At 39.7% G+C, this 18,899-nt stretch overlaps 1 protein-coding gene across 7 annotated transcripts in view; it reads left to right on the forward strand.

Annotated features, from left to right (window-relative positions):
* Positions 1 to 422: 422 nt before the first annotated feature.
* LOC148862219 (HIT-type Zinc finger family protein) overlaps positions 423 to 18,899 on the forward strand; it is a 77,341-nt gene continuing 58,864 nt past the window's right edge. The window contains exons 1-3 of one of the 7 annotated variants that reach the window (XM_088986688.1): positions 423 to 644; positions 871 to 1,064; positions 15,724 to 15,796. In XM_088986688.1, the coding sequence (XP_088842814.1) occupies positions 982 to 1,064; positions 15,724 to 15,796 (156 nt within the window). In that variant the 5' untranslated portion in view covers positions 423 to 644; positions 871 to 981. Of the gene's footprint in view, positions 645 to 793; positions 1,065 to 1,193; positions 1,783 to 15,723; positions 15,797 to 18,899 lie in introns of those variants that run through there. The other 6 variants (XM_088986689.1, XM_088986690.1, XM_088986687.1 and 3 more) reach the window with 6 other exon arrangements.

Consider the following 18,899-nt stretch of genomic DNA (forward strand, 5'->3'; position numbering starts at 1 on the left):
TATAATTATAATTTATATAATATTATATAAATATATAAAACATATATATGGGTCATGCCATAGATCGTGTTATGGCCCGTGGATCAAAATGGCCTGCTCAATTGTGCCCCGTACCGACCAACGGACCTAAAACCACAGACCCAACATGACCCACATGATTATACCAGACCTGGCACGACCTGTGAACTATTGTGTTGGGCCAGTCCAAATTCGTGCTAAGCCATGCCGGGCCGCGAAAGTCACGACCCGATTTACATCTATAATGGCGGTGGAGGAGAGATGGAAGTTGTAATGGCAAGTGGTGGAGAAAGAAGGATGGTGAAGCAGGAGTGGCAGTGGAAGACTTCGGTCGGTAAAAAAGAAAGAAAAATATGTATGATAGAAATATATTGAATAAAAATGGAATGTGATCGACCATGGACAGTTTGACATGAAAAATTGCCATCGGCGAAAATTTGGGGTGTGAATATAGTGTAGACCAGTCCCATTACAACCAATCGACCAACGTATTCACCCCGTCGCGTGGACCGAAACGGCATTAAGCGGAAAGATATATTTTTGAGGAAAACTAGCTTATGGTAGCAAAGCCACCGTCTAAGCAATACATTAATTTCAATCCAGAAAAGCTTCTTGTACCACTTATTGTTAAGTGATTTCACTTACAAATGACCATTACTGTCTTCTACAAACTACAGAACTAAATTAATTCATTTTCTCTTGATCTTATATCCTTTTTTTCTTTTTCTATTACTTCCATCCAAAGTTAAGAAGAAACGAAACCCCAAAATGAACAAGCACACATCATTGGAGACATCTGAGAATGCAAGAAGTCTAAATAACAGAGACTCTCTATGGTCCTTTTTCTTTCAGGGAAATTGAACTGATTCAACTGAACCTGCTAGGCAAAATCTCTTGAAAAGCAAAGTTCCTTCTCTGAAGTGAGATCCAGAAGCCCTTCTTTACTTGTGCCGTCTTTTGGCAATGGCGCATGCACTGATGACTTCTGAGCAACCATCAACATCGTCCTCTCAGTTGACGCCAGTTTCTAGAATAATCTGCCGCGTGTAAGTACTTCCGCCCTCAATTTCCTTTTCATTGCTTTTATGTATTGTCTTGTTCACCATTAAATGGGTTTGTGCTAATAGTTGAGATGAGTCACGGAGTGTTTTTTCTTTTTTTTTTTTTTGTAGCAGTTCTTTTGCAGTAACAGCGTTCGCCTTCTATGTATAGGTCTCCCCCCTTGCATCCACCAAATAGTGGTTATCCAGTATTGGTCCTATTTCGGTTTTCAGTAATTATGTTTGATGCCCTCCTGAATCCATCGAACAGAGAATACCCAGTATCGATGGTGGTATTTCTCTGTTTGATTTTCTTTCCCTTTGATAATTTTCTCTGTTTGGTTAATTTGTACTGGGTTATTCCCAGACCCCAGTATTTACTTCAAAGTGGATGGTTGTAACTATCTAACTATGATTTTGTGCCTCAAACTTTCTACTACATTTTCCTCTTTTATCTTTTCAAATATTTTTTTTATACTTTAGCTGTAACTTAACTTTAGCCAAGAGCACTCTATCCAGTCTCTGCAGCCACTATTCTTCTATGTTTTGGGTTCCATCTAAGGTTGCTAATAGTAAGGAACGAATCCAAAGAGTTTTTTTATGGAAGGGGGTGGAAGGATGATAATAAAATCCATCTAGTCGATTGGACAAGCATTTGATCTCCTAAGCAGAAGGGTGGTTTGGGATGATTTGAGTTCCATGCTAATTGAGTTCAAATTTCAGGGTAAGTTCGATTAGTTTTTCGAAATTGAATTCAACCAATAAAATGTTTTGCTTGAAAGCTTGTGAGACTAGCTTGATCTCAAATGTGAAAAAGCAGGGTTGATATGCCAAATTTAGGCTCAAATTCGAGTTTGTGGGTTTCAAACTTGCAAGCTTGAATAGTTTTTTGAATTTTTGAGCCGAACTTGAACTTATAGAATATTTTGTCAACCTGAGCTTGAATAGAAAACAGAGTTGAATCAAACTCAAACTTGAATTCAAATGTAGGAGTATTTTAGTCAAACTGAGCCAAAACATGCTGAAGTTTGGCTCAGCTCGGTTTGATTGCACCCCTAGCTTGGGAATCTATTGAGTTAGAGATATGAACACAGCTCTATTGTGCAATGGCATTGAAGATTAAATGCTGAAAAAATAGTTGGTGGAGTTGGCTGATAGCAAGCAAGTATGGCCTTAAAAATGGAGATTGGGACACAAATCAAGCTACCAGCACTACTAGCAGAGCAGTTTGGAAGAAATTTCCAAACACGCAAGCTCATTTCCTCGGAAGGCATTGCTAATAAATTAGGCAATGGAACCCACTAAGATTTTGGCTTGATTCTTGGTGCAGAGACAGGACTCTGGTCGATGTATACCTAAACCTATTCAATGCTGCCACTAATAAAGAGCCACAGTTGTAGAAGTGTTTTTTTTTTTTTTTTTTTATAGAGGGCCCTACTGGTTTTTGGACACTTCCCTTTAGATGGAAATCTTTTTGTCTGGGAAATTGATGATCTGGAAGGATTATTGCACCACCTGCAACAGTATCAGAGGAATGCCTCAGAAGAAAGCAGTAGAATTTGGAGATGGGACAGTAAAGGTCATTCTCGATCAAGTCTATGATGCAGCATCTCAGTCTGGCTGCTTCCCCTTTTCCTCATAAAGTAGTTTTGGCTCAAAAGGTACCCTTAAAGGTTGCTTTTTTGGTCTGGACAGCAGCCATGGAAAATGCCTAACAAAAGATAAACTAGGCAGAAGAGGCATACTTTTTTTTTTTTTTTAAGAAAGGGTGGTATATATTAATAATATAAAGAAAAAGATAAGCTGTTGAGGGAGAGATTTTCTCAAACAACAATACAGAGAATAGCCAAAAGGCTACTTCTAAAATACATAATTTTCAATTTATCCCATATTATCGAGTTCCATTGTTCTACAACGACCTTAAAGTTGCATCCCTTTAATAGGCTGTTGATGGAAACCCATTTCATCAAAGTTTTCTCCACCATTGCACATACTTTGTCAGGGGGATTGGCCCTATCTTCAAAAATGCGGTTGTTTCTTTCTTTCCATAGACACCAGCTAACCACCAATGGTAATGCTTTCCATAACACTTTTCCTTTTTTAGAAAAGCCCTGAGTTTGCCAATGAGTCATAATGAAAGCTAGATCCGGAGGTGTAACCCAATTCAGGCCAAACAACTTTAGAACATGGGTCCAAATTTTGTGAGAGAAGCTGCAAAGAATTAGCAAGTGGTTCACAGTTTCCTCATCCGCTTCCCACAAACAGCAGCGGTTCACCAAAACCATGCCCTTTGTACTCAGAACATCCAATTTGGGGATTTTTTCTTTTATAGCCACCCACATAAAAAACTGCACTTTTTTGTGGAGTTGAAGTTTTCCACATCCATATCGAAAAGATTTTAGGTTCTTCAGTTGACAGTGAAGTTTCCAGCATTGACTTCACAGCGAAGGTCCCTGAATTTTTTTTCTTCCTTATTTTGTCTGACTCCAATGGATTTGCCTTGGCTTTATCCAATATATTCAACAGGCCTAGTAGGGATTCCATCTCCCAATCATTCACTTCCCTCATAAGCCTTACTACCCAGATCGGATGGTTATTAGAATATTCAATATCGTCACACACCCTTGCTCCTTTGTTGACTACCAACTCAAAGATAAAGGGAAATTCCAAACTAAGGGGGTTACTGCTACACCAGCTGTTCTTCCAGAAACAAATTCTTTCACCTGACCCAGGTTCAAAGGATATGTGTTTGGGTGGAAAGAAACTGCAGAATTTTGAAAGCAAATCCACCCAAAGTGATGTCTTGATCCACAATGAGCTAAATCTAGGAATTTCCTATTTATTTATGTATTTATGGATAGTAGGGCTATTGTATTAAGTTTTCAATAGCTATTTTCTGATTGGTAGTCATTAACAGTTTTCTTAGTTGGTGAGGAAGGTAAATAGTTGTGAAGAGAATACCTGTTGGCAAATGGAGTTTGCACCAGCAAGGAGATGGAGGTGAGTTCTGAAGATTGAGGCAAAAGCGTTTGTTTTGGAAGAATTTTGGACATGGGAGCTAAAAGAACCTTACGAGCAAGAGAATGTGGGAGTGTATTCTCATGGAAGAAGGAAGAAGCTACTCTGCTGAAAGAAAAGAGAACAGAAAAGGAAGATATTGTTTGCATCTACAAACTTTATGGAGAGGGTCTGGTGCAGTTCACATGTTTCCCTGAAGGAAGAGCAGCTTCAGGTTGGGATAAAATAACACAAGCAATGCAAGATTTCCTGGTGTTAGTGAACGAAAGAAAGAGTTTTCTATTCAGAAAGGAAGAGAGTCAGAATATCTCTGAAGAGAAGATGGAAGAAACAGAATGGGAGGAAGCAGAAAAAAAAGGATGCCAATACAGATAGGGTTATTCAGATTGATGCAAGATTAGGGTCGATGAGGCTGTGGATCAATGAATCCAGAAAACAGAGAACAAATTAGTAATCTCAATGAATAAGGAAGTTACAGATTGGAAAACCCTGGGAGAAGAGATTCAACAAGTATTGAAGATCTCAGAACTACTGCAGATTATCCCTATCGATGGGCAGAACTGCAAAAGGCTGTGGTATCTATTCGAAACCCCTGGCTAGGCTTTGAAGCTGTGTCAGTAGTAACAAAGCAAGGACTGGCGGTGGTAGGAAGATGGTCCCCAAGCTGCAATGAGAAAATTGTAGAACCAATGAGTTGTATTGAGATGAGAATTCTGGGGTTGCCTTTTCATCTATGTTCGGATGAGATATCTAACAGAATTGCAAAGTTGTCTGGTTGGGAACTCTTGTTCGTGGATGCTTTAGACCTTTGAGCAACACCTATTGAGGTGAATGGAGCAAAGCCAGAACTAATCCCACAATCTGTAGAAGTTGTCTCAGATGGCCTGATGTTCAAAGCTTGGATTGCTACCTCTGTGGAAGCACGGTGGTGGAAGGAAGGAAGGGCTAGAGAAGATGAAGTTGAGTCAGTTGATGTGGCCAAGAGTTGGTCTCAAGGCATTCTTGGAGATAGAGGAGAACAGAGGAAGTTAGAAAGTTTCATGAATAAGGAAGCTGAAAAGGCTGAGAATCGGAAAGGTGTAATTCAAGTTACTTCTCAGTTTGGCAATTCGAAGCAACAAGTCAAAGGATCAATAGTTATATTTAAAACCTTTGCTTAGACATTAACGTGTTCAAAAGTTGAAGGCATGGCAGGTTTAAATTCACACAATTGTTTTGGGGTGGGGACAAATAGGAGCAAAGGAGAGGTAAAACTTGGTGGGCTTTTGAATGGCTTAGCCCAGTCATGCGGTATGAACACATGACTTCAGAAGAGAGTGGGGGTATTGTTGGGCCTGAAAGGCCTGGCCCATTAGGTTCACACCTGAAGACATCGGAACCTAAGGTGAAGCCATGCAATCACTTAAGTGCTTACGTGACTGTGGCAGGATCACGATGGGATCTAGTTTGGGGCTTGCTTGGGTGCTGAGACTGGTTTCCTACTCTATCAGTCTAGAGAAGCCAAACCCAAGGTACAATTGAAAGAAAAACAAGGACGAAACATTAGATTCAGGTTGGATAAGCTCGGAGGAGGAGATTATGAAAGGAGAGGAGAGCTTTGAAGGTTTTAGCTCTGGTAGTGTTCAAAGTAAGTGCCAATCATGGCTCGGGGAAGAAGCAAAAGATGGTTTGAGGTTAGTGTTCGATGACAAACTCTCTGCCACACATCCTAGGCTCTTGGTCTAGTCTAGGAAAGAAGACGGAAGATTAGGCTCCACTTCAGGGAAAGTGAAATCCAATGATTAAAGTATCGGTATTGGGTGTCGTATCGGACCACTTGGATACGGATACACTTTGGAAATGCATGGATACGGACGAAAAATATGGACACACCAAAAATGCATATAAATGCCATAAATACATTATTAACATTATATTTATGATCAAAATAGCCATAATTAATATATAAATACATAGAAAATGTATATTTTAAAGGTATATGTGGAGAAATATACCACAATTAATATAGCAGGATGCATAGAAATCATAAACTTTTATTGGTAATGTATCAATTAAGAATCCTGGAACCTATTATATATATTTACAAATTAATACATGCATAAAGCTATTATTATATTATTTTTGCTGAATTTCAAGGCACAAAACATATGCAACTTTTACATGTGTATTATTATACCGATTATTTTCTATTTTACTATTTTTAATTTTTAATATTAACCAAAAGGTCAACTAAAAATTAATTCTTAAATGTTTAGTTAACAATATTTTTGTTTTTTGTAAACAATAAACATGCTATTATGAAATGTAATTAAAATATCAATTAAAAATTTGTAAAAATATATATTATTAACTTAAAATATATCAAATACATTAAATTTCTAAGATATACATCATATGCAAATTCTTAATTTTTAACTACTAAAATAATTATTCCATTAATATTTTTATTTCCATAAATTTTCTGACATAAAAAATAAATTTTTGATATAAATGTAGATTAATGGATTTGAAAAATTGAATTTATATTATATTCTCAAGTATTTTGTAAACAATATTTTATTTTTTTTAAATAATAAATATGTTGTTATTTAATGCAAATTAAAATATTAATTAATAATTTATAAAAAATTTAATTCTATTATTAATATTTTTATTTGTATAAACAGCTTGAGATTAAAAACTACTTTTTGATATAGATGTGGATTTGAGAACTTATCTATTCCATTAGTTTACAAAACACTAATTTTGAATATTAATTTTTTAGTCTTTAATTGAAATTATTGAAGAAAAATATACACTATTTGTTTAGATTACATTTACTTTAAGTTAAAAGGTATTTCATTTCACTTATTATCATTAATTTGGTATTGGCTTATTGGTTTATTGTTGCACTTAAGGTTTAGACATTCAGTGATTTGGGTTCTAATCACACAAGCTTCATTTTTTAAGTATGGAGATGAAACTCGGAGTGCCGAGTGCAAAGTGCAAAACGTCTTTGTATTGGTCCGTATTGGTGTGCATCAATCGATACAACATGATATAGGCAAATACAAATGCATATTGCTTTGACACGCACGATTCAGTGGATACAAATTTAGTCGTAGTGTATCCTGTATTCCCTCTGTCTGATATCGATAAGAAACTCCTCATAACAGATGTATTGTGTTGATATTTAAATCCTTGGTGAAATCTAAGACAGAGAATAGAGGAGAACTGTGTTCAAAGCAAGGCCATGCACAAGGTGTTAGTAGGGCTTGTGAAGGCAACCTAGAATTTTTTGGTAGAACTACAAATTGCCTCTTTTCTACGGCTAACCATAGTGACACCTTCGGCTTAAGCCCAATGGTCGGGGATTAGGTATCACCAAATCCTCCGATAAATCCTTCCTTTATACAAAATTCTTCTTTGAACCGCGGTTTTTGTTACTACTTACTACTAGTGTTCCTTCCAGTCCTATGTGCTGTGCCTATAGGGGAGACTAGCCCAACCTCGCAATCTGCCGATCAGGGTGATCAAGTGCAGATGATTGGTGATCTATTGTTGCATAATATGGGAGCTTATTATGGAACTATTTAGAATTCGAGTGGAGGAAGAGATGTCTGAGCAGAATGAAAGGAATGAGAAAGGGTGACACTCCGAGTCCTTGGTTTGAGAAGGAAGTTAGGGGTGATGGAAGGACAAAAGCTGGTTCAAAGGTGAGTGGGAGTTGTCTTTTCAAGGTGTGCTTTTCTTTTGGTGTCATGAAGTTGATAATTTGGAATTAAGAGGGTTAGGAAGCTCAAGAAAAAGAGGAGTCGTTAGGGGTTTGTTTAGGAGAGAAAAACCAGGCATGGTTTTGATTGAGTTAGATAGGAAATGGGTGAGAAGTATTTGGTTAGCTAGAGACATAAGCTAGGCATATGCAAAATCTTGGGGAGCCTGAGGGGGAATTATAACTTTTTTGGAAAAATGCAGAGTTGGAGTGTGCTAAGGAGTTAATTGGGAAGTACTCGGTGTCCATAAAGCTGAGGAGGAAGGTGGATGGTTGGGAATGGTTTTAACTAATGTGTATGGACCCACCTCTTATAAGGAAAGGGAGGGACTTTGGGAGGGTTAGAAGCAGTGAAAGGTTTATGGTATGGTCCTGGTGTTTGGGGGAAGATTTTCGAGTGAATTAGACAACCCAAGCTACCGGATTACTTCAAGTACGACAAAGTTTAACCTCTTTGTAGAAACCTTTGAGTTATGAGATTTACCTATTCAAAAGGTAGATTATACCTGGTTAAATTTTCAAGAGGTCCCTACTTGCTGCAAGTTAGACAAATTCCTCTTTACAATTGACTGGGAAGTGGAATGGCGGGGATTAGTAGTCACAACATTGCCGAGACATGTTTTAGACCATTGCCCAATCAGTTTGGCGCAACAGAGGGTGGGGGGTAGCCCTTTGTCCTTTCAGATTTGAAAATATGTTGCTACTACACCCTGATTTCCTACCAAAGGTGGAGTGGTGGGAGGAGGATTAGGTGGAGTTTAGATAAAGGGTTACAGATTTTATAAGAAACTTCAGATGTTAAAAGCAAGAATCAAGGTTTGTAATAATAGCCTTGTTCTCGGGATCTGTGGGTAGGAGTGAGCATTATTTGGTTAAAACTGAAAAACTGATCCGAAAATTTTGGTTTCAATTTGGTTATTTTGGTTTTTGGTTAATTTGGTTTGGTTTTTTCGGTTTTTAAATATTTTGGTTTCAGTTTTGGTTTTTAGAATTAGAAATTTGGTTAACCAAAAAAGCCGGATTAACCAAACTTTGCTATATAGCATGTAATATATAATATAATAAAATTTGATTTCATAATATATATTTATATATTATATGTTATGATATAATATATAATATAGTATATATATTTTTGAAATTCGGTTTTAACCAAAATAACCAAAAATCAAACCGAAATTCCAGTTTTGGTTATTTTGGTTTTCCTCTAATTTGGTTTCAGTTCGGTTTTCATTTTTTTTGATAGGAAACAGTAACTTTCATTAGATAATTGAAAAGATTACAGGCTTACCATCCACAAAATGGATGGAAAAAGAAAATAAAAAACTTACAAACAGGCCCAAAACAAAGCCTCATTAGTAACTCCTTGCTTAGCTAAAGTATCAGCCATTCCATTTGCTGACCTTCTTACCCAATTATAGTGCACCCCAATCTGTGGGAGGTGGAAATTCCGTTTTTAAAATTAAAGTGCACCTGCACCCCAATCTTTCGGTTCGGTTTTCATTTTTCTAATTCGGATTTTAAAATTTTGGTTTATTCGGTTCAGTTTTTGACTGAATAAACCGGATGCTCACCCATCTGTGGGAAGTGGAAATTCTAACAGGGCTGAATTACCAGCAGCTTTACAAGGGGTTAAACTAGGAAGTTAACTTGGTGTGGAGAATTTAATAATTGAAGGTGACTCTAAGGTGGTTGTGGGGTGGTTTCTGTATCGGGATTCGGTTGTTTGGTGTTTTAGAGATCTTATAAAGGAAGTCTGATGGCTAACAAGGCACATGAATGTGAGTTGCCAATTTGTGTGAAGGTCGGCAAACAGTTTGGCTGATTCACTTGCCAAACAAGGGGTTAAGAGGGATAATTTGTTGTGGGCTGTTTTGTAATTGTCTGATTCTGTTTTCTTTTCTTTCTGGCTGTTTTATAGCCTTTGTTTAAAGTGAGGCTGCTTCTCACACCTTCCTTTTGGATGCTTGTGAGAGTCCTATCCTTTGATTAAAGAATTAACTTCAATTATCCGAAAAAGAAAAAAATTCTGGTTATATCCATCCAAGAGCTCATCTAACACTTTAATGGTCAAGTATGATAAGTATATGTCTGTTGGAATAATGTTAAAATAACTTAGTTGCAGTTGTTAGGGCCTGTTTGTCTAATTAAAGTGTTTTTTATTTCGTTTTTTTTTTATTTCTGTTATGTCTGTTGTTGTACTCGGGGGCACAAGGGTCTTTTCCCTTGTTATTTGTCGCCCTATATATAGTAAAATAAACACTGGCGCCGCCAGTACTGTTACATTGCAAACCTTCTCTCTTCTCTTCTCTTCTCTCCTCTTCCACCTATCTCTGGCCGGCTACACTGTCAAGATGGTATCAGAGCGGGAATGCTGATTAAAAGAGAGCAGATCGATCAACCCTACTCTGTCAAGAGAAGATCGATCGACCCAAAGAATAGATCGAACAGACTAGCAGAAAGGAAATCTGATTTTGGACTACAGAATAGCTACGACTGGTATAGTTCTCCCTATTTTTTCTCTTCTTCACTCTCCTTGGTCATAGGCCGAGTGAAAACCCTATGAATCTGGGGCGGCTGAATGCTGTCGAACCTGTGTAACCCTAGTTTTCTTGGATCGTGTGATCCTGTTCATGTGTTAAGACAACTGTAGGTCAATGCTGACCTGTCTTCTCAATGGTTTGAGTTGACTATAAGCAAGAAGGATCTCTCCTGCTGATTAGTGGCTGTTAGCCATTCTGGAATTCTGGTAGGTGGGGATTGATAAAACTATACAAGTCTGAAACTGCCGAATATTACCTCAATTTTGTCCAGAATTTGGTACTGTTTGTGCTCAATCTGGTTGGTAAACTCGAGTGTGTGGGTCTGAACTGAGTGCAACATTGCTTTGTGGAGTAAGGAGGGGTTCTAAGTCCGGTGTGTGGTACTGATTAACTGCTTGACCATGTTGACTGAGAATTCTGCTACTTCAGAAATCTCAGGGAGCCACAATGGAGTGAGTGGGGGAATGGATATGAGCTTTCCCATGGCTGTCATTCCCTTTGATGGTCTGAATTACCTTGAGTGGTCTAGGGGGATAAAACTCTACATCACTGCTAGGGGGCGAATAGGATACATCAATGGGAGAGTAAAGGAACCGAAGTATGGAAGTGCTGAGCATGATAGGTGGAACCAAGAGAACAGTATGGTGATGTCTTGGCTCTTGGTTTCAATGCTGCCACAAGTAAGGAAAACCTTTATGTGGGCTGAAACTGCTTGTGAGATATGGGAACAAGCGAAGTCCACTTATTCAGAACAGAGACATTATGCCAAGATATATCAACTACAAGCTGAATCTTCTACTTGCAAGCAAGGGGAGAGGAGTCTCTCGATGTACTATTCTGATTTGACATCAATATGGAAAGAACTTGATCACTATCAGAATTTGAATTGGAAGTGTGATAAAGATGCAAAGGCCTATAAGTCACTTGTACCACAGCAACGCGTGTTCGCCTTTCTCCTAGGGCTGAATCAGTCATATGAGTCCATCAGGGTACAGATCTTGGGTAGTAAAGACTTGCCATCAGTCCAGGAGGTGTATGCCTTGGTGCAGTCAGAAGAAAGCAGAAGAAGTGTGATGAATGGTGTAGAAGGGGAGTCAGTTGCCCTAGCGGTCCGGGGAAATTCAGATACAAATGTCGGAGGTGGCTTTAAAAGGGGCGACACTCAGAAAAAAACAGAAGATAAAAGCAAGCTTTGGTGCACTCACTGCCAGAAGACACGACACACTAAAGATACATGCTGGGATCTCCATGGAAAACCTAAATGGGCACAAGATTTGGGTAAGAAGTCAGCACCGGATCAGGGCAAGAAACCAGGCCAGCAGAATAAAAAAAGGTATAACTCAGCTAATCTGGCATCGACAGAGACTAGTCATTTCGTAACTCAGGAGAGACATCCCGGTTTTGACCCTAAGGAAGATATTATCAACTCCTTCCGTGAACATTTGGAATTGTATGGTAGGACTCTCCGCCAGGTGGATTCTGGGCCTACTCCTTCTACCTCATTTGCGTCTACATCAGGTAATGCCACAGCCTTCCATGTGTCATCTTATACTACTGATTCACCTTGGATTATTGACTCCGGAGCCTCAAATCACATGACCGGTAAGTCAAATTTGTTCCAGACATATAACCTTCTCTCTGGGAGAGATAAGGTAAGACTGGCTGATGGTTCTTTTTCTACCATAGCTGGCCGAGGCACCATATCTCTCCCACTTGGCCTTACTCTTCCTAATGTCCTGCATGTTCCGAAATTACCTATTCATTTGTTGTCCATTAGTAGTATTACTCACTCTTTGAACTGCTCAGTCACCTTTTTTCCGTCTTCATGTGTGTTTCAGGATTTGACATCGGGGAAGACGATTGGTAGAGGAAGCATGGTGGATGGTCTTTACGTGTTGGAGAATAATGCTGGTCTAGTGGCGAATGAGTCCACAAGTTTGTCGAGTGAGAGTCAGGCCTATTTATGGCATAGTCGTTTAGGTCATCTTTCTTTTGAGTCGTTAAAAGTTATGTTCCCAAAGTTGTTTGAGTCCTTGTCAGTGAGTCAGTTACAATGTCAAACTTGTCAGTTGAGTAAGCATTGTAGAAGTTCTTTACCTTTAAGAAATAAAAGATCTGAATTTCCATTTCATATTGTTTATTCTGATGTTTGGGGCCCTGTTACTCTACCTACTGCGGCTGGCTATAAGTATTTTGTTACTTTGATTGATGATTATTCTCGATACACTTGGGTTTACCCTATGCGATCTGGAGATGAAGTGCCACAAATTGTGAAAGATTTTTAACGCATGGTGTTCACTCAGTTCCAAACGGAAATTCATATTTTCCAGTCGGACAATGCAAAGGAATATTTCCATAGTGATCTCACGAAGTTCTTTGCTTCGAGTGGGTCACTTCAGTGAAGCTCTTGTGCCAAGACACCCCAACAAAATGGTGTGGCTGAACGAAAAAATCGTCACTTTCTCGAAGTTGCTCGTGGCTTGCTGATTCATATGAATGTACCAAAACAGTTTTGGATGGATGTAGTATTGTGTGCAACATATATCATCAATCGCATACCCTCTCGGCTACTAGAGTATAAGGCCCCACATCAGCTCTTGTTCCCTACAACCCCGCTGTCTACCATTTCGATGCGTGTTTTTGGGTGTCGTTGTTTTGTGCACAACCTATCACCTACTCGTGGTAAACTTGACCCTCGGGCTATTCCTTGTGTTTTTCTTGGTTACCCCTCATCTCAAAAGGGGTATCGTTGCTATGATCCCATTGCCCGCAAGTACTATGTTTCCATTGATGTCTTGTTCTTTGAGAGTCAAATGTTCTTTTCGGTTTCTCCTCAGGGGGAGAGTAGGGTTGAGGAGAAACAGGCGACTACTTAGATTCAACTACCTCCTTTACCCGATCCTCCTCCATTCCGGGTTTTCCATCGTCACCATAAGAGCCAGCAGAGTTCAAGAGCCGTGGAGTCGGACACTATGCAGCCAACATCATCGGATTCACCCGAGGAAGATTCGTCTCATCAGCCAGGTACACTTGCTCCCATTGCTCCTTTAAATGTTGATTCACATGTCCCCAATGATCTTAATATTCATATTGCTAAGAGAAAGGGTGTTAGATCTTGTACCACTAATCATCCTATCTCTAACTTTGTGTCCTATGAGCATGTTTCACCTTCGTACTGTGCCTTCCTCTCCTCTGTGGATAGTGTTCCCATCCCTAAGACCGTGGCAGAAGCTTTGTCAAAACCTGAATGGACAGATGCAATGCAGGAAGAAATTGATGCCTTACACAAAAATGATACATGGGAGTTGGTAAATCTTCCTGAGGGGAAGGAACCAGTGGGGTGCAAGTGGGTGTTCACAGTGAAACACAAAGCTGATGGAACTGTTGAAAGGTACAAGGCTAGACTGGTAGCAAGAGGCTTCACACAAGTATATGGAGTGGACTATGCAGAGACTTTTGCTCCTGTAGCGAAGATGAACTCCATCCGGATTCTCCTTTCCTTGGCAGCAAATCTTGATTGGGATCTTCACCAATTGGACATCAAGAATGCCTTCTTGAATGGTGACTTGGAAGAGGTGTACATGACCCAACCCCCAGGGTTCTGTGCCAAAGGCAGTAAACAAAAGGTGTGCAGGTTGAAAAAGTCCCTATATGGGTTGAGACAATCACCTCGGGCTTGGTTTAGTAAGTTCCATGTAGCAGTCTAACAAATGGGATTCAAACAATGCCAATCAAATCATACCTTGTTTGTAAAAAGAGGTGAAGGTAAAATTGCAGCTCTTATTGTGTATGTGGATGACATAGTGATCACAGGAGATTGGGAGGCTGAAATCCAGAGACTAAAAAAATTCTTAGCCACTAAATTTGAGGTGAAGGATCTAGGCCCCTTACGATACTTCCTTGGAATTGAAGTTGCCCGCTCTCACAAGGGCATTTTTATTTCCCAACGGAAGTATGTACTAGATCTACTAGAAGATACAGGCAAGTTGGGGGTAAAACCATCTGATTCACCTATTGAACCTAATCACCATCTGGGAGACAGTCAGGGAGAGTTTTTGAAAGATGTAAAGATGTTCTAGAGACTCGTGGGGAGACTTCTGTATTTGTCTATGACCAGGCCTGATATTGCCTATGCAGTGGGTGTCCTTAGTCAATTCATGCACAGCCCGATGACAACTCACTTTGAGGCTGCAGAGAGGATCTTGAGATATCACAAGAAGTTTCCTGGAGCTGGTTTGTTGTTCCAGAAACACAGTCACTTAAAAGTGGAAGTATATACTGATGTAGATTGGGCAAGAGCAGTCAATGACCGAAAGTCTACCGGTGGTTATTGTGCCTTTGTAGGAGGAAACCTTGTCACATGGAGAAGCAAAAAACAAAGTGTGGTGGCTAGATCCAGTGCTAAAGCAGAGTATAGAGCGATGGCTCATGGGGTTGCGGAAATCATGTGGATAAGAAATCTGTTAGGTGAACTGGGTTTCACAGTAAGCAATCCTATGTCACTCTACTGTGGCAATAAAGCAGCCATCAATATTGCTGCTAATCCAGTTCTGCATGATAGGACAAAACACATTGAAGCGACAAGCATTTTATCAGAGAGAAATTTGAAAGTGGAGAAGTGTGCACACCATATGTCAACTCGGAAGAGCAACTTGCAGATATCTTCACCAAAGGTCTTCATCATGTGCGGCACAAAGATTTGTGTGACAAGTTGGGCATGATTGACATCTATGCTCCAACTTGAGGGGGAGTGTTGGAATAATGTTAAAATAACTTAGTTGCAGTTGTTAGGGCCTGTTTGTCTAATTAAAGTGTTTTTTATTTCGTTTTTTTTAATTTCTGTTGTCTGTTATTGTACTCAGGGGCACAAGGGTCTTTTCCCTTGTTATTTCTATCGCCCTATATATAGTAAAATAAACACTGGCGCCGCCAGTACTGTTACATTGCAAACCTTCTCTCTTCTCTCCTCTCTTCTCTTCTCTTCTCTTCTCTTCTCTCCTCTTCCACCTATCTCTAGCCGACTACACTGTCAAGAATGTCCTAGAAACAGCTCAAGGTGCTTAAGCCAAAAGTTGTCCCTCCTTCCTCTAGTTGTCTATTGAGCTCCTATTTAGGCTGTTGTTTATTGGCATATGTATCTGCTTTCAATAAAATGTAGTCTGATTTTTGCCATTGAGGTTCTTAGATGTTTGGTTGGTTTGCATATTGTTATGTTTTTTATTCCCATGGGCCTTTGAGCTGATTCAGAATTTCTGAAGCTACAAAAGTTTATATTAGGCATTTCTCGAATATACATATACTACAAGAAAATATGTGCTTTGATTTTATTTCATCTTTTTTTTATTTTTTGTAGATGCCAAAAACAATTTTCACAGTATACTTGCCCTAGGTGCAATTCTCGGTATTGTTCACTTCCATGTTACAAGGTAGGTAGGAAATCTCCAATTATGTGGATTCTTGGGGTTTGCTTCTTCAGGATTTTATGCTGTTCATTCATTCCTACTATATTGGTCCATTCTCATCCAATTTGAAATGTCTATATATTTTACTTGTTGACTTCTTGGTAATTTGTAGAATTTGATAAGATTAATCTTCTTTTATCACATTTATCTAGCTATGATAGGTAAATAACCATTAGAATTTGAAGGCCTAGAAAGTATTGCTAAGATTTAACCCTTTTGGGGATTTATTTTCAGTTTGTACAGCTATATCAAATTACTACTTATCTGATGGAATGTTTTGCTGCTTTTTGTATATATTGTCGTTTTTACAATGTAATACCAATGCATGCTTGGCCTCATGTCTAGACAACCACTTCAAAATTTTAGTGTACTTATTTTTCTCTTGCTGTCCTCTCATCTCTCCTCATGGGCATTTGCATGTGCCTCACTGCTACTCAATTAGTTTAGTCGCAAATCAAACCAGCAATTAGTTTGATTCTTAATCAATGAAAGTGTGAAAGATGGAAGAAGAAGAATAAAACCAAAAGAGAGGAAAAGAGAATGGAAGAAGGGAAAGAGAAGAGAGCTGCATGGTCCTGTCAGTCCCCCAATTGTATTATATTAGAACTAATTGTAATTTCAGGTACAATTACAAGAGTGCCCTTAGTATTTGGTAGCTAACTATATAACATGAAGAATAGACACTAACAGGTCCATAGAAAGGAAGGCCACTAACCCAGCTTGCTTACATAGTGCTATAGCTTTGCCTTAGGAACTCCCTTGGTCAAAACATTTGCTAACTGTTCCTCTAAAGCAATGAATGATGGGAACACTTCTCTGAACAAGCATCACTATGAATCATTTAAAAGAACATCATAATGTGTAGTAGAAACTGGAAAAAGGCAAGATATGATGTTTACTTAAATGAAACACGTGACTGGGGTTTCGACTATGATAGACATCGGTTACGGTCTATCATCGTCCCCAACCGCGAGCCAAAAGGGGGAATGCGCGTAGCGCCGGAAACCATAAAAGAAGAGGGCGTTACAGTGGGTCTCCCGACGAAGTTTGAAGGAGCTTAGCCCCGTGCGAGGCTTCTCAGAGAGGCCGATGCCAAGTTTCACTAGGGGAAGAACTGAAGAGAAGAAAGAGAAGTTTGAAGGTTGGGTGCAGTGCGGTGAAGGCGATGATGAATCGGAAGACCTTTCTGTTGATGGCTCTAGCGTGGGTAGTGTAAATGATGAAGGCAGCTGTGCTGGAGGTGATTTGGAAGGGTGGAATGTTGCAAGATTATTCCAGGGTGAAGACTGCAATCGGCTTATCTCACTCCCAAGACCATAGAGTGCGCATGGTTTATCAGAAGGGGAAAATCGAGAGAACCGGAAGCAGAGCAGGAATACGCCATCTAGGGGTGACCCAGGGGTAGAGTGGAAAGATCACCAGGTTGACCAAAGGACAGAAGTACTTCCCAACCAACTCAGGAAGATAATTGTTTACCAACCTCCGAAACAAGAGAAGGAGGCCGAGAGCAGTCCTATTCTAGCTTGTCCATCAGTCCCAGGTAACCATGTGATTTCGGTTTGTGCTACTAATGTGTCTCTTGTGTCTTTGGTTCCAGATTCCGTTCCTGTACCATCTCCTGTAGCCCTTGAATATGTAGCCGAGCTAGTAGGCGGGCTCTCTGAGGAGGGGGAGAGGGGAAGGAAGGATTGTGGGAAGGTGCGGGAAGAAAGGTATAGGAGTGGAAAAGTGTGGGAAATCATTGAAAGAGTGTTTAATGATGTGGAAGGGAAGCTGATTTGGAGGAGGGAAGGGGAGGAAGGAAGAGAGGAGGGGTTAGTGGAGAGGAGGGAAAGGAATGAGGGTAGAGATGGAGAGGATTACGGGGAGAAAGCAGGGAAGTAGGGAAGTAACATTAAGGGGAGGAAGGTTGGGGAGGAAAGAATTGAGGTGGGACTAGAGGAGAGGAAGGAAAGGTAGGTGGACAGAGATGAAGGGGATTCTGTAGGAAGGGTAGAGGTGGTGGAATCGGGGAGAGAAGACACGATAGCAGAATTTGTAGGGAAGTTGGGCTGTAGGCTGGAAGATTTGAACGAGTTGAAATAAAGTTTACAGAAGAGGAAGATGCAGATCATAATAAAGAAGAGGAGGTTGAGTGAAGTAGAGAGATTAAAGAGAGATGTAGAAGGAGACAAGAACCTCGAGGTAAAAGGAGATAGAAGGAAAGGGGGAAAGTAGTGGGTAGGTCCTGAAGATGCTGTCTTCTCAAATTCAAGAGCAAACAACCATCTGAGTCTATGCCCCTTCCTCTTCACTATCCCAGTGCGTAGGTCCTGAATCAAACAACCATCACATGAGAACGATACAATATTTCCATCCTCAACAGGTTGTCCACATAGATTAAATTGGTACTAAGTTTAGGAACAAGAAGGGTTTTGGGGAGATGAAATTGGGAAGAGGTTGAAGCATGTAAGGACAGATCACTACAACCATGATTTCTAATTTTTCTCCATTTGCTGTAATAATATGTTTATTAAGAGATTGGGGTTTAGGATAATGACCAGAATGTGCCCCTATCATGTGATTAGAGGTACCAGAGTCTATTATCCAAAGGAGATTAGGTGAAGAAAAATAAAGAGAAGGCTCACCAGACAGCCCAATGGATGAAAACACAAAGAAATAGTTGTAGATACCAACTACCCCACCTCCTCAGTAATAACAATAGAAGACTCACCCTTGGTTGAAGACATAATGGTGGAATAGGGAACTACAACACCACCATCTGAATTTTCAACACTTGTTTGATAGGCTTTATGCTGACCTTTCTTGTAACCAGGTGTACCTCCCTTCGGTGGATGTGTAGGATATTCTGTTATGATGTGTCCCTGCTGTTTACAGTAGGTGCAAGCATTCTTCCTTTTTCAATGAGAAGCTACATGACTGATAAGTTTGGGGGTAGCCTTTACAAAATAATGGGAAAAGTCCTTTTAGGTAGATTGAAGAAGGTACTGCAAATAGTGATCTCACAATTTCAAGGTGCTTTTGTTGAGGGTAGATAATTTATTGACCAAATTTTAGTAGCAAATGA

This window comes from Nelumbo lutea, chromosome 4 (genome assembly GCF_056320005.1).
Source record: "Nelumbo lutea isolate HS-2025 chromosome 4, American lotus-T2T, whole genome shotgun sequence".
In the NCBI taxonomy this organism is placed as follows: domain Eukaryota; kingdom Viridiplantae; phylum Streptophyta; class Magnoliopsida; order Proteales; family Nelumbonaceae; genus Nelumbo; species Nelumbo lutea.